Here is a 26,722-nt window from a genome sequence, read left to right as displayed (position 1 = left end):
CGTTTTTTGAACAAAAGTCTATATATATTTTAAATTTATTTTGAGATAAGTCACTAAGTATTTCTGGATGGCCTGAATCTCACTATGTAGACCAGGCTGGCTTTTATTCCACAGAGATCTGCCTGCCTTAGAGTGTGTTAGAGACTCTGTGCCTTAGAGAGTTCTTGAAATGTGTGTTTTATCAAGCCCAGCAAAATGCTTTTTTAAAGGTTGTTCTGTGGTTGATGATATCTCATTCATTTCTTAATGCTTCTAGAGCTGCAATTCATCATCCAGTGAGAAGCACGGCAGACATTTCATAGGGGGGATTTCTATCCGACCCCCACTACAAGCTCTACATTCATATACACAATTTATATGTAAAAAGCATATGAAAGCTCTGATTCCCGGGGGGTTTATCACATTAACTTCATTTTGCCCTTTGTAGGTGTTTTGTTTCCTTGCTTTGTTTACTAAGACAAGGGGTTTCACTGTGTAGCCTTCACTGGCCTGGAAAGAACTGTGTAGACCAGGCTGGCCTCCAACTCACAGACACCTGCCAGCTTCTGCCTCTCGAGTGCTGGGATTAAATTTGTGCACTAATCGCCATACCCAGTGACCACATTAACTTAAGTCTTCAGCATTACTAGCTTATAATTTCAAGTAAAAGCAGACCTGAAAGTAAAGAATGCATGTTTCTTAAGTCAAACAACATAATAACTAAAAATCCAGCCACATCAGAAAATTCAGTTCAGATTAATCCCTACAAAGTCAAACAGGAAGAATAAACAATCAAGTACTCGAGAGGGGTATCATTTCTATATTGATATATGCTGTATATCAGGCTGAAGAGATGGCTCAACATTTAAGAGCACTGGGTGACATTTCAGAGGACCCTGTTTGGATTCCCAGCACCCAACTTGATGGCTCACAAATGTCTGCAACTCCAGTTCCAGAGGATCAGACATGCTTTTCTGTGCTCTTCAGGTAGCATGCACACACAAGCTGCACAGAGACACATTCAGGCAAAATGCTCACACATGCAAAATAAATAGTAATGAAAAATCTTTTAAAAATACAAAGTATGAAGGTTTAAATTCATAAATTTAGAACCTGTCAGACTTTCAAATAAAAATCCAATAAACCAACATAGAGAAATCATTGAAAAGATCACAGCGATGACCTGAGAAGCTGTAGGCATTGTGAGCCCTGGAAAGGGGGCAGAAACCACTTTACATAACATCTGTACCTTAGCAAAAGCTATCACTGCTGTTTCACAAGGAAGAAATCGACAGTAGTAACTTGAAACAGTTTTCTTGATGGTAAAAATGCCACAAATTGCAAGCGCTTTTCCATTCTCCTAGGCTGCAAACAAAACTACATTGACCTTTAGGTCTACTGAATTTGAAAGAATCAGTGATACTGGAAAGTTGTTTTTGAAGATGAGAGTGTCTGCTAGCCAGCTACGACTAGAAAAGTGCAGCTGCTTAACCCGGAAGCAGTCTCCTGATATGTTTACACAACAAACAGCTTGCATGCTACACAGTACCCTTAAAGTAAACTGCCATTTAACCTGAAGGAAACGTGGCTCCCCGTGTCCTTACCTAAAGACTGGTAGAGCTCCGTCATTTTGGGATGGTCCCAACAAGTTGTTTGGGTCTCGTGGCTAAAACAGAAAATATCAAGAGAGACTTTAGAATCTACAATGTGCAAGAGCAAAAGGAAGACAAACGGTTCTATGTCACATTGCTACTTCCAAGGACTTGCAGAGTACTTCAGATCATCTTGCGTTGCAGAAAGGCTCCTTTGTTTTCGGAGCGAAAGAGCAATACTAACATGATTAGTTCTAGAATCTGTTACTTTTTCACACCCGCACATTGAATGCACTACTGTTTTTGAACAAATTTGACATTGACCTTGTTATATAATAGGTCAGGATTGCCTCATTTCTCCAACCGTGAACACACACAGAAAGGAAAATGACAACTGTCACTCAGCTCGGTCAGTTCCATCATTACAAATCACCTGATTTCTTCTTTGTTTCCTTGGCCCTTGTTCCATTACTCTTTCTTTTCCATGGTCAGAGCTCATATCGGTGACAACTGTATTCCATTTCACCTTAAGGCATACCCAGCACCAAGCTAATATATCCATCCCATCATTCTCCCTCCTTTCCATTGCTTTTTAAATGCCTTCAGACTCAGCACTCCGCAGAGCACCTCGCTTCCTCCTAGATCTACTTAGACCTCAATGAAGCATTCACACTTCTCCATTTCTTAAAGTGTGGTTGCCTGCTATGAGCTCCTGCCACAAAAGGAACAAAACACCTTTGTTTCTCTTTCAATTACATGAACAAACCCAGGAGAGATAACTACATATACTTTACCTTACTTTGGCCCATCTACATGAATCACCAGAGGATTGTATTTCCTGTTTTCAGAGATTACATGGTAAACTCTGATAGACTAAAATGCAGCCTGGAACAATTATTTCAGCATTCATATGCCGAGCCTATTTATAATCTTTTAATGGGAAATGTGGGGACCAGAAAGGAAAGAAAGGGCTTAAATCTGGGCATGTCAAGGGGACCAGAAAGGACAGAGTGCCCCCACACAAAAGGAGGAGCTTGGGGAAAGCAATAATGTCAAATGAACTCAGTAGAGATTTTGAACTTTGGGCTTTCCAGTGCAGAGGTGGTGTAATTTGAGGCAAGTGGACTCACCTGGCAAAGAGGCAAAGGATTAACTGACATTGAGAACTGGCACATCTGAATACAGGCAATTTGCTACCATGTGGTCCCCAAGTTACCATTCTTTACAATAGAAGATGTGGAAGCTTAAAAATGATCCTTCCCAGAGAGCAGAAACTATATTTGCTTAAAAAGAAGCCAAAACGAGAAACACTTCAAGTAGTTTGATAAATATAATCATAAATATCTTAAAGACATATGGAAATTGCCCAAACAGCACAACTTCAAAGAACATCCTCCCTCTGCGATTTACAGTTCAGTCATTGAGCTGTGAAGGCTACTAGAATCAATTCGCAAGAAAATGTTCACTTGTGAATGGCTCTCACTGCCTTCCAAGTGTGTCCATTTTTGTTTCCCTGTTCTGCGGAGAAAATTCACATGTGAAGTGTGTCAATCAGGGCTATCAGCTGAGGGCATGTAACAGAGTGACATGGAAGTCGTGGGGAGTAAAAAGAGCAAGGGAGGCGGCAGACACTTTAGGAAGGTTTGGGAAAGCCCATGACCATGCTGGTTTATGATGTCGAGAAGGAGTGGGCGGGACTGGTACTTTATATGCACAGCACAAGGAGGCTGCAGCTTGCAGCTTGATGGAAAAAGTGTTGCTTGTTCTCGAGTGATTTGTAGCTCAAAAGTGACTGTGTCTCCCAATTCCATAGACAAGGGCTCCATCCTGAATTCCAGCTTCTTCCCCTTCCATAGCCCATAGAGATGTAAGCACTAGTGAGAGAAAAGGGGGAAAGATGGAAATGTCCACACAGATGAACCTTACTAGACACACGGCGCAATAACGATGTCCCATTTCCAGGACATTGGGTCAGCTATGACATCTTTAATGGACCTGCAGGAAACTGTCTGGCTAAGCTGATAAACCTGACCAGGCACGGACACACCACCACTCTGAAAAGCAACCATCTGAAACTGATTTCACATAAGAGAAACAGGGCAATGAAATAAACTTGGAGTAAATGGAGTTCTTAAAGGAATGGGAACTGTGCAGAGCTTCCAGCAGAACTCCAAAGAGAGAGAGTGCTAACGGGAGCTTATGTATCTATCCTCCATGCTCCATGTCCGGACGAATAAACCAAACAAGACAGGGAGCAAGCTCTTGTTATCAACACACCTACACGTCTCGTCGTTTAATGACAGTCATAGGGCAGGCTAAAAATTATGAAAAGGGTGTTAGAAAGTATATTTTACTGCATCCGTGCTCAACAAAATTGGAATTCCTATTGAGAGAAGACGGTAGACACCGCCGGCCCCATCCCACCCTTCCTGATTTCTCCCGTAGGTAGTGTTCTCCCACCTACTTGAGATTCCAGAGTACTGGAATAAAATAGCTAACCGAACTCCTCAAATAACTCCCCAAATCAACCTTTTAATCTCCCCCCCCCTTCAACAAACAAACCTTCCCTTTTCAAGCAACACAAAGTAACTAGAAAAACAGATTTAGATTTCACCTGTGCAGTCTTAGCTTCACTTCAAGTGCAAGGAAATGTGGAGGAAAGAGGAAGAAGAGGTACGATCAGTCCTCAAAACCAGAAAGATAATCACGTCAACATTTAACACTAATATGTTCGGCAACGTTGCTGAACGAACATCAAATTGAGGGATAAGAAGCAAATATTCACTTCCGTCCATGTGAGAATTTTGTATCTGGGGTAAAAAGCCCTATAGGGACACAGTAAACCTCTTCCCTCAAAAACCAGAAAGACAACGGTAAGCACACATTTGCCTCGCTCAGGTCTATACTCTGTCTTGAAGGACACACTAATTTGGGGGGAGGTAGAGGTAATCAGTTTGGATTTTACAGTTTGTTACTCTACGACTGTCTTAAAAAAAAAAAACAACAGAAAATTCTCACCTTCTTCAAGATGGGTAACTCACATTTACCTGGAATATACAGATATATAGTAAAATATGGCCTTCTCTTTACACATCAGGAAAACACTGCCCGTGTGTGTGTGTGTGTGTGTGTGTGTGCATATATATACCATTTCCAACAAAAGAGGATATTCTGAAACCTGTTCCCAAGTTATTGAATACATCTTTGTTCAGCCTTCCTGAGAACAAGGGTGTTCAATATAGACCACAAGTCTTTCTGGACATTAACACTGACACTGACGACACCCACAACCCTGCAAACCTTTCTGAAATCTTTGAAACCTGCTATTGATTTGGGCCCCACAGATTCCAAATCTACGAGTCAGCTACACCTCTCTGAGCAATCCCCGACCTGCCAACCCCCAGCCTACGTGTACAAACCACAAAGAATCTCTCGTTTCCTTTTATTTGACGCTGTGATAGAAATTAAAATACTAAATCACTGGCTATGACAAAAGATCCTAGCAACACCTACTTGTCAATAATCAGAAATGAAAGCATTACTGTACTAAGCATAGGGTTGACCTAATTTCCTACCGAAGAATTTACATTTTCTTTCACCTTTTTTAGTTTCAAGTAGTGTACAAGGTTATTACAACTGCCTTGGAGCTGTTACTGCTGTCAGTGCTAAAATAATCAGACTTATTGGAATTGCTTTTGTAGTTTCTTTAAAACAAACATTAGACACATAAAAGTAACAAATATCTAAGGCATTCACTGAGGAAATGGCAGTCGCCTAATTAAAGTAAGATTTCTTTTGCAACCACTGTTATTTGGTACTGAAAATATTCTATATTCTTTCCACTATTTCCCAGGGATGAACTAATCACTATGCACCATTGTAAAAAAAAAAGTAGCCTTCTCTTGTGTTTTGAGGAGGATTAGGGTTGGCTTCATATATAATCTGGAGCACACTGACACACAGGTACACACACACAGAGGGAGAGCGAGGGAGAAAGGGAGGGAGGGACAGAGGGAGGGAGGGGAAGAGAGACAGAGAGAGAGAGAGAGACAGAGACAGAGAGAGACAGAGAGAGACAGAGAGACAGAGAGACAGAGAGAGCTTCCCCCTATAATCTGGAGACCAGCCTCTTTCTAGAGGAACCTTGGCATTTGTATGTTGAATTGTTGAACTTGGCTAGTCGGCTGGAATACTGGCAGGGTAGGGTGGGATGGGAAATAGATTTAGAAGTTTCTGCTACTGTGGGGAAGGGACTTCAGTGGCTATGCATCAATCTGAGCATCAGACATACTATTCTGGTTCCCATTTCTTGTTCTCAGAGATATTTACCATTTTATTCTGTTTGGTTCAACTCAGGGCAAAGATGATGGCCTTGGTGGCTGTTCCAGCTGTTACTTGTCCTCCCAGTTCTATTTGCTTTTCAGGGTTTACCGCCCACCCACCCTCAACTTTGGCCAAGGTAATTTCACTTCAGGGTCGTGTCCAGCACAAGATCAAACAATGACAACGGAAAACAATTCCACGGTGCTCAAGGGTCAGAAACCTTTCCTATAACCATGTTGTCTCATTTGCTCCTCTCGCTTCTTTAGAAGCAAGGGTATCCTCTCTAGGTTTAGAACAAGGAAATAAACATATCTAGGCAAAAAAAGATGATGGGGTGACAAGGACAGACACGGGGAGTAAGCTCAGGGACGAGGAAGAGCATATTGGTAGAGAAAAAAAGAATGTAGATTTCACTTAAAGACTAGTTTGTTACTTAAACCAGAAGATGGATTTTTCTTTGATATTAAATCAGTTTATAATAACACTGCCCTCCCTTAGACAATTAAACCCCTTCAATTTCAGTTTCAAACTTAACTTCAAATTAATTGAGATAAGCATTGTCTTGCCCTTTCCATTGTGATAAGATTAAGAATGACAAACTTTGCTTATAGACACCGAGGAAAAGCAGAAAAGTCGCCATGAAATGACTCCACTCTGAACCTCAACAGAAGTCCAAGAAATAAACAAATAATTATAATAGTAATTAAATAAAAACCCCAACCCCCTCAAGCCTCTCTCTTCTCTCGGTCAATCCCTTGACTTTCTAGGCTTTAATTGTTCTTGTTTTCTTTATTTCTCCAAGTCCTGAAGCATGGAAAAAGCACAGGAGAAAACACAGCGAGGGAAATGTCAGTTGGAATCCTCGGAAGAAATCAGGCAGAAAGTTGACCTTTTGGCACTTAGCAGTGCAATGCAAGGTAGAACCGCGTGCGCCCCTTCCTCCTGCCAGGTCCAAAGGCGATTTGGGGGAACAGCCCGCCTAGTTCATGTCCACACCGGCAGCTCCGGAAAGGAGCAAAAAGCTCCCGGAGCCCGATCCCCACGGGAGGAGCGGTCTGTCCCTCTCTGGGCAAAGGGAGAAATCCGCTTTAGTTCTCCGAGCCTGTCCCAGCAGCCAGGAAGGAGCTGAGTAGCGAGCACTGGCGCCGGGGTGGAAGCCTGGGGGACGCACCTGCAGAGGCTCCCAAGACGGGTGGGAGAGCTGCCCCGATGTCTGGGTCTAGCCTATACCAGCCACCACCAGCCACCACCGCCTCTGGTCCAAGTTTTGCCTTCTCCTGGCAGCAGCTCGTGCCACAAGTGCACGAATTGAGGGGACAGGAGGGGGTCGGGGGGCACGAACCACTTACCCTTTGAGCTGTTCCCTCATGGTTGTAAGGGTTTCACAGACAGACAGGGGCGGGAGCTTAGCGTGGAGGAGTAAGCTTGCCCAAGCCGCCGGGCTCCCCAAAAGTCGAGCGCCGCCGCCCAGGCTCGCAGCCGAAAGCACTGCGGAGGAGCCGGGCTGGCTGGCGGGCTGGCGGGCGGGCCGGACGGGGAGGGGAGGTGGGGGGGGGGGGGGCTGTGCTCAGACGGGGCGGGGCCGCGCAGGGCTCCGCCCCCACCTAAGGACCTGGGAACCTGGACAGCCAGGGACTGTGAGCGCTTTCAAAACAGAATAGAAAAAGAGAGAACGAAAAGAAACTAAGAAGGATATGAACAAAGACCGAAAGGAGTGGAAGGTAGACCCAGGAACCTGGAAGCCACACGTCCTCTTGCCAGCATCCCCTTAAAAATCCTCTGGCAAGAAAACTTGTTGCCTAAATAAATGACCTAGGTGCAAATGACCTCATCGCAGATAATTAGTGTGTGGGTTTGGAGTTTTCCTTTTAGAAAATGAAAGAAAAAAATAATTATCACATAAGAACGTATTCACCTCACGCCTCCACCCCTTCATCAGTAGAAAATTAAAGGGATGGGGCAGGAAAACATGAAATCCAAACTTAACCTACTGAATTATTTTTTTTTTTAAATGAGATGGGGTCTCTCACATAGTTCTCACTGTCTGGGAATTCACCTCGTAGACCACGCTAGCCCCGAACACACAGAGAGCGGCCTACTTCTTTCTCCTAAGTGCTAGCATTAAATGTGTGTATTACAATGCCTGGCTACACTGGATCCTTAAAAAACGTTTCTGTTGGTGATACAGCATTGGTTCTCAAAAAGTATGTCTAGGACTAACAACAGTTCCACCATCATCTACAGAGTTCTTAGAAATGGAAGAAAAAAAAAACAAACAAACCAGGGCCCCAACCTGGATCTACCAAATCAAACACTGAGCACACTAAAGTTGGAGAGGCACCGATACAGATTCACAGGACAGTACCACCAGTGGTTTGTCTTGAAGTATTAGGAAAAATCCGAAAGGATAGCTTTTCCAGTTTAGCACTGGATTGGAAAAGACATTAGGCCTGATGGCCCAGTGTGACTCGTATCCGAAGCTGCAAGAGGAAGAAGGTACATTTAACTACACACAACTGTTTTGAGCTTGGAAACATTCCCAACAAAAGAAAGCCTTCATTAGCACAAGAATTTTCCACAATCTCCATATCTTCATATTTTAGACTCGGAGGAGTTACTCTGTGTTTTCATTGTTTCTCTTTGTTCCTTTCTTGGCCGTTTTCTTTTTATCTTTCAACCATTTGTTTTTCCGCTCTTCTGGTGAGTTCATCTACTTAAGTCTACACTTTAAATATATTCTTTTTTATTATTTTAAAAATCTTCTTGCCTCCCCCTCTACATTTTTACTTAGATTCTTTGAACTGAAAGGACCGGCAGCATCAATTTCTGCGTCTTGGTATGCAACAACACAGCAAGGAGGCAGAAAGGAGAAATGAAATTTGAGGTTTCTTTATTACCTTTGACAAAACAGATAAAAATATTGACGTTATCACTAAAACTATGTGCCTGTAGGTAAGATGGGTGTTGCTATTTTAAAACAAACATGGTACTTCTGGCATTTCCCTTCAAAGACTAGAGCTGCCTTTGCAGTACTGTAGCAGCTTGAGCTAGTGAATTGAAGGGGTGCTGCTGGTGTGGCCAGGGGAGGGCATACTCAGACTTATTTTGGGGTGAGGGTGTCCCTAGTCTAGAAGTAGATTCCAGGTCTGCCTTCTCTATCTTTCTCTGGGGTGGAGGGATTAGTTGCCTTTGATGAGAAAGTAATAACTTTTGCGGTAAATCATTCAGAGTAATCGTTATGTCGATGCTGGATATCACTTAAATATTGTTTACTGTAAGGAGAAGATACAAACAGCACAGCACGGACACTTGTAAATATTAGAAATCAATGGCCTAAAGATCTGCAACCCCTGTGTGATGAGGCTCACTGTCAGTCCTTTTTCTTTGTGTTTTGTTGCCTGCTTGCTGGTTTTACATTCTAGTGAACTGCTCAATATTCAGGAATTCTGCTGTTTCTCTAAACTCTAAATGTGAAAGTCTATTTTCCCACTATCCAATTAGAGAACTACTAAGAATGAATTGTCAGGGAAAAAAAAGAATGAAAAACAGAATCACTATTCAGAATTTTTAAAAATTTGACAGATGGCAATTCTCAAAAATATAGCATTAAGTCCTTTTTTAGACTTGAGTTATAAGCACTTAAGCACTGCTTCCAAATCTTAATACCATTTTAGAAAATACTGAAAGTATTATTAAGGAATGACATGGGCATCACACTGTTTTGTTGTTGATTTCAGCCATATTAAGAGTTTTGATTAATAAGTAAAGGTATTTTCTTTTAAAGCACAGAGTTGCCTGATCTTCATTCCATGTGTAAATTACATAGTGCTATTTTGTATATATATATGTGTGTATGTGTGTGCGCGTGCACATATGTGTACATATGGTTTATTTAGAGTAGTTGTTTTACATTATTCTTAATTTTGTGTGGCATGGGGAATTGAACCCATAATTGCCACTAAGCTATGTCACATTTTTTTCATATTATTATCACCGTTATTATTGTTGTTTTGTTTTGATTTGAACCACAGACCAGAAAAGGATGCAAAGCTGAGAAAAAAAAATCAATTTGAAAACCTGACTACAGGTCCTGCCATGAATGAGCTCTTTGCCTCGCCCTCCTAACCAGAACATGGTGGTGCAAGAGCTGGAATTAGCAAGCCTGTTCCTAAGAGTTATGAGATTGGCTATTCTGTTGCACTGCCACAGACAGAGCCTCTCTTATCATGAAAAACGTCTGTGTTTCCTTTAGTGTGCTCACAAGCAAGCTCGCTGATAGATGAGACCAAAGGCGAGTGAACTTGGTAGAAATATCAGGAAAAAGGGAATGAGACACGAAGGGGTCAAGAAGGTGATTCAGCAAACATTCCCATAGCTAAATCACATTCGTCTTTGGATCACTTAAACTTTGCTTGCACCTCCGAAAAGCTAGTTCTATAGCCTAAGAGATTGGGCTTATTCCCCTATTCTCTACTCGGCTCTGCTCAGTGCCCCTAGGAAGCTGAACCTCTGGGGAATCAGGCTCTCTTGCCCTTTGATTTCCGCTCACTTTCAACCAGTGGGAGGCAGTGATGAAAGGCCCGTGGAAGAAGATGAAAGGGAAGAGAGCAAGTGATAGCTAGGTATTTATTTCTCCAGCTCCCTCCTGCCGACCCCTGGCCTAGAAGTATCTAGGTTCTTTGACTTGCAGCCTCATTGGGCAATCTTTCCCTTCAGGCCCAGCATTATGCAGGTGCCCCAAGCCATTCCTTCCCTTTGTACCCTTGCACAATTTTACCATTCCTTGTTTATGTCCAACTTGCCCAAATCTTTGAAATAGGTTTTTCATTATACTGTCTTCAGGTACCCACGTCGAATGTACCGTGTTTCTTTTTGAATGCTTCCCAGCCCAAGCCACCTTCTAGAGCGATGGACTGGACACTGAGGGTCAGATAGACAGCAAAACACAGTTTTACCCCGTGGGGTGGAAAAGCAGACTAAACAATCACTGGACAATTGTTCTTATAAAGCTCCTATTAAGCCCACAAAAAGTCACATCAAAATCAAATTGATAATAGGAATAGGTGCAAAGGAAAACAAACTCAATTCTTTTCACGAGCTTTGGTGGTCTACTTGCCTTCAGGAGGGAATGGCAACACAGAACTTACAAAAGAAAATATGGCAGGACTGCTGAAAAAAACCTAGAGTTGATCTGCACTTGAAAGGTGTGGGAACCTTCCGAAAGAGGGAGGAGCGTGGCTACAAACGTGGCTTTCTCACTCCAGGATTGCTGTGATGACTGAATCAGAAGACAAACTGGAGTTCGACCAGCAGGTACAAGGTTACTGCAGTATAAGGGGGATCGGAGGGAACCGCACTAGTGTCTGAGGAATAAGAAATTCTAATACAGCTGACAGTAAAAGATCCCCGACTGACTGGATGTGCACCCAGAGAAGAAAGAAAGAAGATAGCAGTCCTAAACTCACCAGCCTCACAGGAGGAATATTCCCCACACCACCAACAAGATATTCTTACATTCTGATTGAACTGTTCCGGGGCATTGGTATTTTTAAGGCTCTCTGGGAGAATCTAACATATAACCAGGGATAAGGCCTTGTCTTAGGGTTCTATTGCTGTAAAGAGACACCGTGGTAATGGTAACTCTTACAACAGGAAGCCTTTCCTTGGGCTGGCTTACAGCTCCAGAGGTCTAGTCCATTATCAACGTGGCAGAAGCAGACAGCATGGCAGAATGCAGGCACAAATGTTGCTGGAGAAGTAGGTAAGACGCTAAAACTCTAAGCTTGGTATGAGCCTTAGAAACCTCAAGCCCACCCCTCACTGACACACTTCCTCCAAACAATGGCACCCCTCCTAACTGTTCTACTCCTCAATTAGTGCCACTCCCTCGTGAGTAAGCATTCAGATATATGAGCCTCTGGGTGCCACTGTTATTCATACCACCACAGGCTTCCTATCCAAAGGTGGATCCAAAACTGGATGGATAACAGTCACCAAACAAGAAATGTCACAGCAGGCTAGGGGGCGGGGGCGGAGAGATGATAAGTTACATACCTCCCACAACGAGGTAAATGAAAATAGTTGTATGGTGTAAAGAGTAAGTGTACCTCGGAGTTAGTTGTTGACCCTTTCAATTTGGGGCTTAGATGGATAATCACTTGGATTGGAGTCACACTTCAAAAAGGTCAGTATTGTAGGAATATTAGGTTTAGACATAACCATTTGGTGGCAACTGTGAAGGGCCAAGAACAGAAGCCAGGCTTCTCGAATATTCGACAAGTACATCTTAAGTTTTTTATTAACCTTTCTAGGCTACTTGTAATTTATTTTCAATGTTTCTCCAATGTTAGCAAGGTAAAACTGATTGGTAGAATACGAAAATGACAACAAATGGGTTTACAGGACAGTCACCAGGAAGGTGGCCCTAAGGAACATCACCAGTCCCTGAGAGTCAGCTTGCTCTAAGAGTCCTTGTGTGAATTTTATCTGCTGCAGCTGACGTTAAATCTGATCTGTATCATTTTGTAAAAACCCATTCAGAGGATAGGTATTGCTTCAAGTAAGTAATGCATATCTTATAGTAAAATGTCAACTCTTGTATAATCCAGTAAACGTACAATATCTCCATGTTTTTCTTCGCATGGTGTAAGCTCTAGCCAGAGACCATGAATCAGACTTCTAACAAATGCTTACGATAATGGTGAATCACTGCCACTTAGGGCAAATGTGATGGTGTCCTAATTAAAATACGTCTAACAATGCCTCTAGATCATTGTAAACCATCAGCAGCAACTCTGCACGCTCTTCTTTCAGACCCAGAGCACATCATCCTCCCACAAAAGCTGATTTTTCTCCCCCAGGCCTTTCCTTTGCAGGGAGGCAGAATAAGCCAGGCTGCAGAAAGTTTTCAGAGGCGGCTGCCAGCTACACCAGAGATTTCACCAGACAGGTTCTAGATAAAGTCGAACTCTCCTTCAATTGCAAGCAGTTTTCACTTAATACGATTCCTCAAAGCTTCACAGAGCCACTGATATCAAGCTGAACATCTAAAAAGATGTGAAGTTTAGCATCTTCACTAAAATAGAGGCACACTTCATTAACCTCAGAGGCCGGTAGTCTCTTAGTGGGAAAGAATCGGCGTGCCTATTAGCCTGGAAGCTATAGCATTACCAGGCTTACACGAACTACATCACCTGCTAAAAATGGAGAACTGATTAAGGTGGTTCAAGTGTATCTGCTACAACATTCCTGGTCCACCTTAACAGCTCAGAGCTGTAACTATTTGTCTGCCTTTCCCAAGCTGATTGTGCCAAATAGCAGGAATTTCAAAACTAGGCAGAAATTCTGACACTCTGCATAATCTCTCTTCCTCTTCAGCTACAAATAAGGCTTTGTATTCGATTAGACGCACAGCAGGTGAAAACCCCAATTAGTGAATTCATTCTGGGACCTCTCTACCTTCCTCCCACACACAACCAGACTTTAGAAAAACAATAGGGGTTGTGATAGTCTTTTCTCAAATCATAAATTAACCCTTAGATCTACCCGATGAAGAAGAATTATCATTGCAAAAGGTTGATTAGTTTTTTTTCTTCTTGACTTCACAGTTGGGGTTAGAGACAATTTTGCTTTACCAGAATTGACTGTTTTTTTTTCCACAAATGTGCTCAGATTTTCAGATCAATCCAGAAATTGCAGGGTTTTTTCTTCCTAACTGAAAACTCAGAGTGCCAATATTATCTAAAGAATGATTGATGAATAGTCTGCTACAAGAGAGAATTACTTTTAAGCTAGATTCTTATTGTGGTATATTTGTGATGAGAAATATTAAATTTTAGTGTAAGCAGTAGTACACTTTGGCCTAAGGAAATACACAAAATTTATATGTCATATTTTGTAAATATTTATTTGTCAAAAAAAATCGTCATTGAGCAAGGAGAGAGATTTTGTTTGAACATGCAAAAATTGACACAGCTTTAGGTTTTAGAGTGATTTACTTATACTTTGTCAATTGCTTTTTTAAAAATAATTCACGACCCGGTTTTATTTATGAGCAGATGATTTAAAGAGAACAGCTTTATCTTTTCTAATTGTTTTTGCACTATCACTTTTCTTGAAACAAGTCTTGGGACTTATTATCCACAAGAAAATACTGCACATATATCAAATAGCAATCCAGCTTTTACAAACACTCATCTGTTGCCGTCAGTGGCTCATTTCATTACGAGGCTTCTTAATTAAAATGCAAAGCTCTCCGTACATGCCTTCCTATATTCCCCTTTCCTGAAAATTCTCGAATTTCATAAAAAATGTTAAATGACAACCTAAGCATAATTAATACTTATGATTTGATTCTTGAGATTGGGCAAACAAAGGAATTGCCAGCCAATTAAGTGAACAAGAAAGTCATCTTAAATTGAAACAGATAAGACACAGTAGTACAGATGAAGACACAATTTTTTCCCTTTAAGATGCATATCTCCAAGCATTATGTCTTATCAAAAGCAGCTTTCTTAATGCATAGCAAGTGTAGCTGCTTTTGATGCTCTATGCATCAAGATTCAGAGCAGAGACCAGGCCAAATTTGCCCCTTCAGAGCTACCCACTCAACACTTGCTAGGTGAGTAATTTAGCCACTTAGGGGACATCCGTTAACTGCTCTGTAAAAACACGGATGCTATTGAACAGGAACAGATTATGGGTCAAAATCACACAATGACTCAGAAAGGGGTTGGAAGCCTAGGGACTACTGCGTTGATGGAAAGTGGCCTGCTGCACAGGTGTTACTCCTCGGAAGCCAATCTGCTACGTTCAAGTCTACAGCTTCAAAAAAAAAAAAAAAAAATGACGGGCCTGCTCCAAGTGCCCCTCAATCCTTCCTCCTCCGTTGTTTACAAAAGGAGCCTGCCTTCCTTGCTTGTTCGCTTGTGGTGTCATTACGGTTTGGATGTGACAGAAAACTAGGTGTGGTGATGCATACCTATAACCCCGTTTACTCTCGAGAGGCGGAAGCAGCAAAACTATCAGTTCAGGGCCAGCTTGGTCTACAAAGTCAGCCTCTGTTTGAACATAGAACAGCACAGAATAAAAATAGATTCAGTGTACTCTAGCTTTTCGTCTTAGATTGTGATAAGGAGGAAAATGAGGCCCGAGTGGCTCAGGCCCTCCTCTCTCAGCAGTTTACAGAAGGACCCTTTCTTGTTTTGTTTTGTCTTAGTAGGCCTGCCAGTTCTTGGGTGGGAGGCCTAGACAGGAGAACTGTGAACTTAGGAAAATCCTGTACCAGTCAGTGGACTCAAGGTCATCCTGCGACAGATAATGAGACCTTGTCTGCAGCAACTACCTCCAGGACAAGGAAGAGTGAGTAAGGAGACAATTCCTTACAAGACAAATTCATACTCACAGCCTAAAATATGCAGAGCCTTTTACAATATTTGCTATTGTTCTTTCGGTATAAGTGTTAAACCATGAATATTATTCAGACGTGCTTTAAGAAAAAGGTGTATCCAGGTTCATGTTTTCAGATAGCAGGATTCTGAGAGAGACAGTGAATACTGATTTGGGAGATAACAGTGGAAGAAAAGGCAGTCTTTGATGGAGGCCTCTTGGTGGCAGGTGTTTTTTTTTATTTTTTAAAATTTATTCTTCCCTCATATATTTCATCCGACAGAACTTTCCCCTCCCTTCTTTCCACTTAGTCCCCTCCCTGCTTGCCCCCCCTCCACATCCACTCCTCCTCCTTTCCCTTCAGAACGTGGCAGACTTTTTAAGGCTAACAACCAAATATGCCACATCAAGTTACAAAAAGATTAGGCACCTCCCCTCTTACTAAGGCTGGACAAGGCAACCTAGTAGGAAGAACGGGTCTCAAAAGCAGGAGAAAGAGTCAAAGACAGCTCTGCTCCCATGGAGTCCCACAAGAACACCGAGTTACACAACTGTAACTTGCAAGGGGCCTGGGTCAGTTCCATGCAGCTCCCTGATGGGCAGTTCAGAGTCTGTGAGCTCCTAGGAGTCCAGGTTAGTTGATTTTGTGGTCCATGTTCTTGCGGTGCCCTTGACCCCTCTGGCTCCTACAATCCTTCCTCCCCATATTCAGCAGGATTCCCGGAGCTCCGCCTAATGTTTGGCTGTGGGTCTCTGCATCTGTTTCTCTTGGTTGTGGGATGAAGCCTCCCTGATGACGATTATGCTAGGTTCCTGTCTACGGGTATAGCAGAGTATCATTAGGAAACATTTCCTTTATTATTATTATTATTATTATTATTATTATTATTATTATTATTATTATTATTATTTGCCAGTTGTGTTTGGTTCTATTGTAGGGCTCTAGGCTATCAAGCCTCTGGGTCCTCACCCCCCACCCCGACAGTGCCAGGGCTGAGTCCTCACTGTCTAAGTCTCCAATCTGTACCAGTCATTGGTTGGGGTGGCAGGTTTTAAATGGACTGCCTATGGGAGGAATTCCACAGACAATCAGACAACAATGAAAAAGAAAATGGATAGATTACAGATTCACTTCAGTAGTAGAGCTCTTGTCTAGCATGTATGAGGTCCTGTGTCCTTTTCCTACAACTGAAAAAGAAATTGTGTGTGTGTGTGTATATAAAACAACTTTACCTGTTCATCATATATCAGTGGCTAAATCTTGAACTCAAACACGGACTCATTTGTCAGGATTTTTTAAAAATTAGCATTTATTTGCTTGTATGTGTGCCTGTGTACAAGCCATAGTAGAAATGGGATGGTCAAATTGCAGCCAACAGGAGACAGTTCTCTCTGTCTACCATGAGTTCAGGATGGAACTCAGTTCATCAGGCCAAAGCAAGTGACTGTACCTGTTGCCAGCACAGGAAAACAATTTAAATACAAAAAGAAGATATGACTGCTATGAATTTTTATTTTTCCACCATTTCTAAGAAAATATTTAAAGAGCTCACCCCCAGAGTAAATTTCTCTGTTAAATATCTTCCAATGGGAATTTCTTTAAATGGTGGCAATAATGGTATATTTATAAAATACTTGTAATGTATCTTCTTTGATTGTTCAAACTCTTCTTGTTGTTCTTTAGTGTTTGTGTAAGTTGGGGGTACTAGAAACCTGGTGTTGAAATATAAAAAAAATGATTCTATAATGTTATCAGATTCTTCTACTATGGGGATTTAATGGGAGTAAGGTCTTATCTTTAGCAAGTTTGCAATCTACTTGGGGGAAGGGGTGGGATAAAGATACATATGACCAAACATAATATCAGTGAAATTAAGATAATTTCAGAAATTAAGAAGAAAATTGATATCAAAGTTAAAGGGGAAAAATGATCACTTTGACCCCTTGAAGATCACGAACTAGCCTATGGTTGGAGTTGGCAGGTTGACTCAGCGGACAAAAGCACTTCCTACCAAGCCTGATGATTTCAGTTCTCTCCCTGAAACCCATGATAGAAAGACAAATCACCTTGGAAAAGTTTCTCCTAATGTCTACATGTTGTGGTATGTGGTATACTACACACACAAGCACATACACAATAACAATAGTAATATTAATAATAAAGAACCAGGTATTTTGTTCGTGCATAAAGAGCTAAGCAAGGGGGGGGAGGCTGTAGGGATGGTTCAGTGCTCAAGACTAAGGATCAGTTCCCAGCACTGACATAGTGGCTTACAGTTATCTGTAACTCCAGTTTCAAGGGATCTGCCGGCCTCTTACAGCCTCCAAGTGTATCAGAAATGCCCATAATGTACTTTTGTACATGCAGGCAATACACCCGCATGTGTAAAGAAATCTTTCACTAAACTGAAGGGAAACCTCTTAAGCTGATTCTCCAAGCTAATAACTCACATTAATAATTTGGAAGGTATCGGTTTGTAGAACATACTGCTGTGCTATAATATTAGTTTATGTTTTGTAGAAACTCAAGAATGATTGGGAAATATTAAACTTTATGACTTGAGAAAACTAGTTGACAGAATATACTAATAGTTCCCATTAGGATACCAAATCATTTTGTGTATCTGAGAGAGAGAGCTGAGATCTCACTCTGCCAGTCTTGATTTCAATCTGAAGAATCCTCCTATAGGCTGGCACTAGTGCATCTCATTTCATCCAGTTTTTCCATCCTGCTCTTGAGTTGAGACCAATAACACCTTACTACAAAAATCTAGGTGTTCATAGTCTGACCTAATGATAATTTTTAGAAGGTAGCTGACAAAGAATGAAAGCTTCTTCTTATATGATACACATAGCAGAGACTAGTAGGACTTGTATAGTTTGAATGTCATCTTCTTCAAATAGGATTAAATTGTGGGTGAGAAGAGATAGGGATGAAAAAGTGAATAGGGGCTGGAGAGATAGCTCAGAACTTTAGAGCACTTGATGCTTTTACAGAAGACCTATGTTCTATTCCTAGCACCCACATTGTGGCTCATAACTGTATGTAACCCGAATTTCAGTGGATCAGATGACTTGTTTTGACTTCTGTGGGCACCAGGCACACATGATAATGCACATACATACATGCAGGGCAAACGTTCATGCACATGAAATAAAATAAATACATTTAAAATAATTTAAAAAGGAAACAGGTTAAAATGAACATGTGTGCCCAGCAGACTATTCCAGCAGATCCAGTTAAGAGGGGATTGAAGGGGCAGGGTACTAGAGAGATGGCTCAGTGGTTAAGAGCACTGACTGCTCTTGTAGAGGACTCAGTTCAATCCTCAGCATCCACATGACAGCACAGAGCTGCCTGTAACTTCAGTTCCAGGGACTCTGATGCCCTTTGCTGACATCCACAGAGACTGGGCCCACCTATGGTGTGCAGGCATACATGCATATAACAAATCCATATAATGTTCATATTAATATAATAAAACTAAAATATCTTTAAAAGAAAGATCAAATCCTGAACTAAGTGTTTTGAATTAAAAATTGATGGAAAGGTGTACTACGAAACAGATAATACAATTAAATAACCGCTACTTTTCAACTGATTGGATGAACAACATGTACATTCTTTATAGAAGTCATGGGCAAACCCATACATCACTAACATCTCAGCAATTGGCACTATATAAAACTTGTTATCTTTATTTCTTTATTGTCTCTCCACATTGTCATTCCCTTTTAATATTTGTCTAACCTCAAAATGATTTCTAAAACATTGCTCTGTATAATTATTTTCAATAATATGACTTTTCAATCACTATGGAAGGAAACCATTACCAAAGACAACTTGGGGAGGAAAGGGTTTGTTATCTCCTAGAAATCTCAGGTCATTTATTACTGAAGAAACTCAGGGCAAAAACTCAACGTCAGGAATCTGGAGGCAGAAACTGATGCAGAGGCCATGGAGGAATAATCTTCAAGATATCTCAATTAATTGAATATTGATTAATCTATACAGTAAATATCTTCACTTGTCTATAATAGTTGACAACACAGTAATTCCATAATTGTGCTATTGTATTTAATTTTCTTTGCTAAAATACAAGTTTAAACCCCTAATCAAAAGTCTGAAAAATAACTGTGACTGATGCTTCATTCACATTTTGAGAACTTGTAAGATTGACTATGCATAGTTATTCTAATCAATTCTCCCTATGATGGTGGCAAGATTTTAAATAATATATTTGTCTATGCAACAAATACATTGAAAATCCAGGAAATGATACAATAAAAAATAAGTACATCTAAAAAAAATAAATAAACTGATTGGATGTATGATAACGGAAAAAGAAAGGTCTAGGAAATTTTTTTTTCTTGAGACTGGATCTTACTGTAACTCAGGCTGTCCTTAAATTCACTGTGTCACCTGGGCTGACCTTGAAGTCACAACAATACTTCAACCTCAGACTCCCCAGTGCTGAGATTCTGACATGAGTTATTATACCTGGCTAAATTTAGCATTTTAAACAATTTTATTATGTATTTGTATGTGTATGTATTTTACCTGCATGAATGCCTGTGTACCACATACATGCAGTACCTGAAGAGCATCATTTATTGTAGATTTTCATATGAGAGTGTGTATATATGTGATATGTAATATTTAAATATATACACACTATATGTGCGTGTATACCATGCACTGTTCCTTAATAACTGGGCAAGTATGAGTGAGAGGTAATGTATGTGAAGAGCTGGGTTGGGTTTTCAAAGCCTCAAAATAATAATAAGGAAACATAAAATTCAGCGTTAAAGAAATATAAATAGAATAAAACCTTAAGAAGACTGAAACACAGATACCACGATTATAGGCCTTGACATAGTTATTAAATGTCATTGTGCACATCCACCAAACTAGGAAAGACAAACAATTCAAGGTGTTAGGACATCTCCAGAACTCTCACGCTTTGTTGCTAGAAGTGAAAATTGGTATAATTATGCTGAGAAGTAAAAGAATACATAAAAGATGAACACATATACACCAATGACCTAGAAATTCTATTGCTTAATATAGTTTCTGCATAAATACATGCATGAAATGATGTAGTTTAAAATGTTTAAAATGTTTATATTATCACACTGAGTATGGAATGCTCACACAATGGAATATTCCAGCAATGAAGATGAACAATTTACAGCTTCATACAATGGTAAAGATGAAGATGTTTAAAGAACCGTGCATAAGAGTGCATGTAGTATGATCCAATATATTTATGCATCATATAAATATAATGCATTATATAAAGTATTGGATCATATGCATATATATAAATATATAATATATAAAAATATATTGGATCATGTATGTGTATATGTATATGTATATATATCCTGACCAGAATAATTCATGGTTTTAAAGTCAACTTTACATCATACAGTATCTAATTTTATTCAATCTAACTTGTCCAGAGCTTATATATTGCTTTACTTCATTAAAATTAAATAAAATGACATCACAATATCATTACTGCATAGATTTTCAGATGGGAGACACTGCATGATGTCAAGTTTTAGCAAAACCCATCAGGGGTGGTATTTATAAGATCTTTCTACATAAGCTGAGACTGTGGCACTAAACTATACCTAAGGTGAGGCAGTCTCACGAGAACCAAAACAGTATGATTCAACAATAAAGCTTTCTATTGGCCTAGGTTAAGAGTGTGAAAAAATATCTAGTACAGTATTTTTCTTTTCTGTTCTGTCTGCCTCCTGGGTTCTGGGATTAAAGATAATTGTATCTGACTTTATTTTAATTCCCCCAAAGGTTCTGGTTTTATTATTTCTCTTTTTAATATTTATTTATTTATTATGTATACAACATTCTGCCTCGATGTATGCCAGCAGACCAGAGGAGGGCGCCAGGTCTCAGTACAAATGGTTGTGAGCCACTATGTGATTGCTGGGAATTGAACTCAGGACCTTTGGAAGAGCAGCCAGTGCTCTTAACCTCTGAGCCATCTCTCCAGCCCCTTATTTTTTCTTAATAACGAGTACTTTTGGAAAAGTCTATGATCTCAGCATTTAGCATAAGGAAACTGTACATCAGTATAATGAACTAAAATGTGTTTATGTATGATTTTAGTATGTTATAATAAATTTTACTTAATGGACATGGATTGACCAACACCAATGTGATTATCACCAGGGTTACTCACAGTAACAATAGTTGTAAGTATAATTTCTTGACTGTTTTTTAAATTCAAACAAGCCTATGGGGACTTTCTAGTCACACTTTAGTTTGAGAAAAAAGAACACCGAGAAATCAAGAAACATCCTTAAGGACTTATGACAAGTAATTGACAGAGTTTTGCTTGGGAAGTAAAACACTAAGGAGTCTATGTCTTCCCTGTTCAAGGATTTTCAAATAGCAGGCTTTTCTACTTCGTAGATTATAATAAAGTGTACACAGAGAATCCTGTTCAGTATTGCTTTTAGGGACACAAATTCATATCAAAAATATAAGGTTACATAACAAGAGCAAGCAATCCTTGTGAAAATTTTCCATTCAATCACATAAACAAAGAAACCAAACATAAATGCAGAGCTGTTTGTGTGTGTGCACGTGTGTGTGTGTGTGTGCATACATGCGCATGTGCATTTCCATGCACATGTTCACCGAGAAGAAATAGAGTCTATTTTTTTTACAGTAATTGGTAAAAAAAAATTTTTAAAAATTGCTGAGCCTGTATAATATCATTTATCTCGACCAGGGTATGGAATTAATTGGGGGATTAATGGATTCAGGAGAGAAGGAGAGTTGGGGAACTGTTTACCAAGTTTGACATTATAGTCACATGGGGAGCTGCAGGAGTGAGACTTTGCTTCATGTGTCAGAGACGTCTTCTCTGCCAGCTGTTTGTGTGGGTGACTGTTAAGGAGTAGACTAGGAATCACTCAGCCATTTTTTTCCCCTTCCAAATGGCATGGTGATACTGTCACATTGCAGAAGGGGATAAAAAGAAAACATTTCTACTAAAGCATTGTCAAGGGGAGTAACACGCAGTTCAAACTACTACACACAACTGTATGTTCTCTGTCTGAACATCACACTTCAAAATATAAACTGAGAAAGAATCCTTCTGCTCTTCCCTTGCAACAAATCCTAATTTGCAGCTTTAGCCCACATGCCCAGGTTTAAGGATTCAAACTGGCAAGTGTTTACCTGAAAGATTGGTGGCATGTTAGGGTAGGATAGTTTCACTCTTTAATACCTAGATATTCACTGTACTAAGTGCTTCAGAAATTTATGTGAATATATATTTATTAGGCCTGATAATGGCTACGCCATTTTTAAGAAGAAAAAAAAAGATACTTTACTGGAAATGCAGGGATTTTTCAGATAGTATATGTCTCTATAGAGATTAAGCACATTAAGAATAAAAATAACAACTTTAAAATTAATTTATTTTCAAGAGTGTCTGAATATGCAAGTAAGTCAGAATTTTTGGTCACATAACCATTCACTGAATTGTCTATAGCAAAAATATAGCTAATTGCCACATTTCTAGCCATTATTTTTATCCTTTTAAATCCCTGAAATGACTATGCATACTGTATTTCAACCATTGGTTCTGAAGCTGCCAACCAAGTGTTTAGCTGAATAATGCTTATTTACAAAACAAGAATTGTAGTAGCACATCTTTTTTTTAGCTGTATCTAAACTCAGTTTTCTCATTCCTCAGAACAATATGCCTACAGCTTTTGTTTCTTCTTTCCCCAAGAAATAGAACTTTCCCCATTGCCCCTTGGATCTCAGATGTCTCTATGACATGACTTTATTGAGCTGAAAGACAAGACTAAACACGATATAGGCAATAACCTGACAAGTCTCTTTATACAGAACCGTTGAGTAGCATGTTGGCTTCTAGATAAACGGACCTAGTTGAATCTGTCCATATATGACAACTTGTCATAATCAGACATGTGTGTTAGATCATAATAGCTTATCCACTAGGTAGTGGAGCACAGATATGTATGTAAGCTAACCCTGCAAAAATAGAACTGATCCTTATGTCCCATCTTGAAACCCAGTTTAGCCATAAAATAATGAGTTAAATTAATGCCCGTGCCTTTATATCGTGGGAAAACTACAGATCACAGACTAAGTCTGGTCTATAGTTGTATTTGTACAGCCTCTCAGCTAAATAATACTGTCACTTGTTTAACAATATGTAAAATAATTTATAAAAATATGAAACAGAGACTGTAAGAACATCATAACATTAAAAATATTTACTCGCAGGTCCTACATAAGAATGGTTTTCTCAATCCTATTTTAGGCCAATCAGTTATATGTGTTTGTTATAAAGTAAAAGATAGTTGATGCATACCTACTTTCAAGAAAGTATAAATATTAGAAACTAAGACTTTTTCATGGAATTTAGTTGGTATCTGGTCAGTTTATGACTGATATTTACCATTTAGCAACTAAAGGTTAGTGGCTTGCTAACTATGACAAAACCATAAATGAATAGAACGAATAACAAAGAGGCTTTGGAGGTGGAGATAAAATTGTATTGCACTTTGATTATAGGAATGGTTTGATAAAAACACATATGAGAAAAATCAGGGAATTCTGCACACTCAATGTATGCAGCTTATTATATGAAAATTATCCCATAATAAAGCTGATTTCTGAAATTTTTAAAATGGCATTTACTCTAAAATCAATATAACATTAAAAATGCATTCAATTAAACAGAAATTGACGTGTGATACACAGGATGTTTGTATAAATAAAGGATATATCCAGGTGTTGGGAGAGGCTGCTAGCTCAGTCCCAGCCACCCAGAAATGAAATAATCACACAGAAACTATATTATTTGCAATACTGCTTGGCCAATAGGTTAAGTGCATTTCTGGTTAACTTTTATATCTGAAATTAATCCATTTCTATTAGTCTGTGTATCGCCACGAGGCTGTGGCTTACCAGCAAGTTTTTGGTGCATCTGTCTCCTGCAGGGGGCCACGTGATTGCTCCCTGATTCCACCTACTCTCTCTCTCTCTCTCTCTCTCTCTCTCTCTCTCTCTCTCTCTCTCTCTCTCTGTATATATATCTTTCAGCCTGGCTTTACTCTGTTAAGCCATTGGCCAAAAACAGCTTCTTTATTAACCAATGACAATAAAACATATTCACAGCATACATCACCTCCCACATCACCCAGGTCATGCTGTCAATTCCCTTATTAATTCAGAAAATATCAAAACACTAGATTTACAAATGACCTTAAAGGTTAATGAATTACATCCTCTCATCTACTACAGAAATTGCTTGCGGGGATGAGACAGTCATTTCAGTACTGGATATCTCCTGTATAGAAACTTTTCTACTTTCAAGGCCATTAATTTTACTTTTCAGAAAGCTGAATTATAAGACATTCTTTCATATGAAGCTAAAATTTACTTTTCTGTAGCTTCCAGAATTCTAGCTGAATCCATTCTCAGCATTAGGAAAAAATGAATTAAAGACGAAATTAAAAAAAAAAAGCAAAACATAAAACAGCAAATCTCTTCTAACCTTAAAAATGTTTCAATCTTACTATTAGATTGGTCCTAATTCTAGGTCTCTAAAGGCTAAATCTAAAAACTGGCAGTCCCCTCTGTTTTTCATATAATGTGGCTGGCTCTACAGACCCTTGCCCAGCCTAACAGCCTCTGAAAAAGAAGATTCATTCTTTTTTAAATTTATTTATTTATTAAAGATTTCTGTCTCTTCCCCGCCACCGCCTCCCATTTCTCTCCCCCTCCCCCAATGAAGTCTCCCCCCCTCAGCCCGAAAAGCAATCAGGGTTCCCTGTCCTGTGGGAAGTCCAAGGAACCCCCACCTTCATCCAGGTCTAGCAAGTTGAGCATCCAAACTGCCTAGGCTCCCACATAGCCAGTGCGTGCAGTAGGATCAGAAACCCATTGCCATTGTTCTTGAGTTCTCAGTAGTCCTCACTGTCCGCTATGTTAAGAAGATTCATTTTAAATGCTGTATAGAGAACTGAGTAATTTGGACAATCATGTTGTTTGCAACAGAAAGCTGCTGATCCGTTGCAGTTTTGTAATTGTCACGTCATATTTTTGTTTCTGCTACATGTGTAGATTTCAAAAAAATTCAGTTTTGGAAATATAATAATCTCATATTAATTTTTTAAAAAAATCTGTTCTTTTTGTGTTTTGCTGAAGGGGATTCATTGATATTGGATTTTTCTTGGTAGCCATGGCTGTCCTGGAGCTTACTATGTAGACCAAGTTCACCACCAACTCCCAGAAATCTACCTGCTTCTGTTTTGGCCTCCTGAATGCTGGGATTAAAAGCATGCACTATGACTGGGCTCTTCTGTGTCTTTAGTATTGATTATTTGAAGCTAAATGTGAGACTTCTAGTTTATTGAAATAGGCTTTCAAGTTTTATATTGTTATAAGAATTCAAAAATGTCTGGGCATGACAGCACATGTCTTTAATTTCAGTACTTGGGAGGCAGAGGAAAGTGGATCTCTGTGAATTTGAGATCAGTTTGTTGTATACAATGAGTTCCAGGCCAGACAGAGTTGTACAGAGAGATCTTGTTTCAAAATGTAAAATAATGATAATATTTCATTTTTCTCCTCTAATACTGAGGATACCAAGTCTGTCATTTTAAAAACTTTCATTTTTTAACTGTGTGTGTGTGCATGTGTGTCTGCGTGTCGGTCTGAACATGTGAGTTGCAGATGCTTGTGGAGGTCAAAAGAGGGCATCCAATGCCCTAGAGCTGTAGTTAAAGACAGTTATGAGCCCTCTGGCATAAGGACTGGGAACTAAACTTAAGTCCCCTGCAAGATAAGTGAGCACTCTTAACCACTGAGCTCTCTCTTCAGTCTCAGACCCTGTGAATTCTAAGCCCATGTTTTACCACTGAAATGCATACTATCCCCCAAGAATTCTTTTTTATAACCATCTTAAATCTATTAGAATTTTGGCATTATCATTAATTCATTTACTAACACGCTAATCTGTCAATTTCAAATGTATTGATAAGTTTAGTTGGTATCTATAACCATTCTATTAACAGTGAAAATATATACTGTATATTTGGTTATATAACATAGTAGAAACTGAAATGGGCATTCAAGGGTCCTCTTGATATTCTCAGACTAGAGCAGAAGATATACAGATAAAAAAGTGATTTTTGCCTTGATTAGATAAGAGCTAGTGGGAAGCTCTGTTCACTGGGCACAGTCAAGGATGATTCGCTGAAGTTGGGATAGGTGGGCAAACCTGACCAAAGGAGGCCTACAGGCAGAGGGCTGAGGTGAGCATATAAAATGACTGAAGAAGAAACAGATCGGTGTCAAGGCTGAACCACTTATACAGGGTCTAGGACACAGGTTCTATTGAATGTTAGTTTAAAATCTA

At 39.7% G+C, this 26,722-nt stretch overlaps 1 protein-coding gene across 6 annotated transcripts in view; it reads right to left on the bottom strand.

Annotated features, from left to right (window-relative positions):
* Positions 1–26,722, bottom strand: part of Dmd (dystrophin) — a 1,456,297-nt gene that overhangs the window by 135,053 nt on the left and 1,294,522 nt on the right. For 5 of the 6 annotated variants that reach the window (XM_005369733.1, XM_005369731.2, XM_013354668.1 and 2 more), the window contains exons 1-2: positions 7,244–7,378; positions 1,584–1,645 (exon numbers count right to left, since the gene is read on the bottom strand). In XM_005369733.1, the coding sequence (XP_005369790.1) occupies positions 1,584–1,645; positions 7,244–7,263 (82 nt within the window). In that variant the 5' untranslated portion in view covers positions 7,264–7,378. Of the gene's footprint in view, positions 1–1,583; positions 1,646–7,243; positions 7,379–26,722 lie in introns of those variants that run through there. The other variant, XM_026777353.1, reaches the window with a different exon arrangement.

Source organism: Microtus ochrogaster, unplaced genomic scaffold, assembly GCF_000317375.1.
Source record: "Microtus ochrogaster isolate Prairie Vole_2 unplaced genomic scaffold, MicOch1.0 UNK58, whole genome shotgun sequence".
Taxonomy (NCBI): domain Eukaryota; kingdom Metazoa; phylum Chordata; class Mammalia; order Rodentia; family Cricetidae; genus Microtus; species Microtus ochrogaster.
This window is presented reverse-complemented; position numbering and strand designations above follow the sequence as displayed.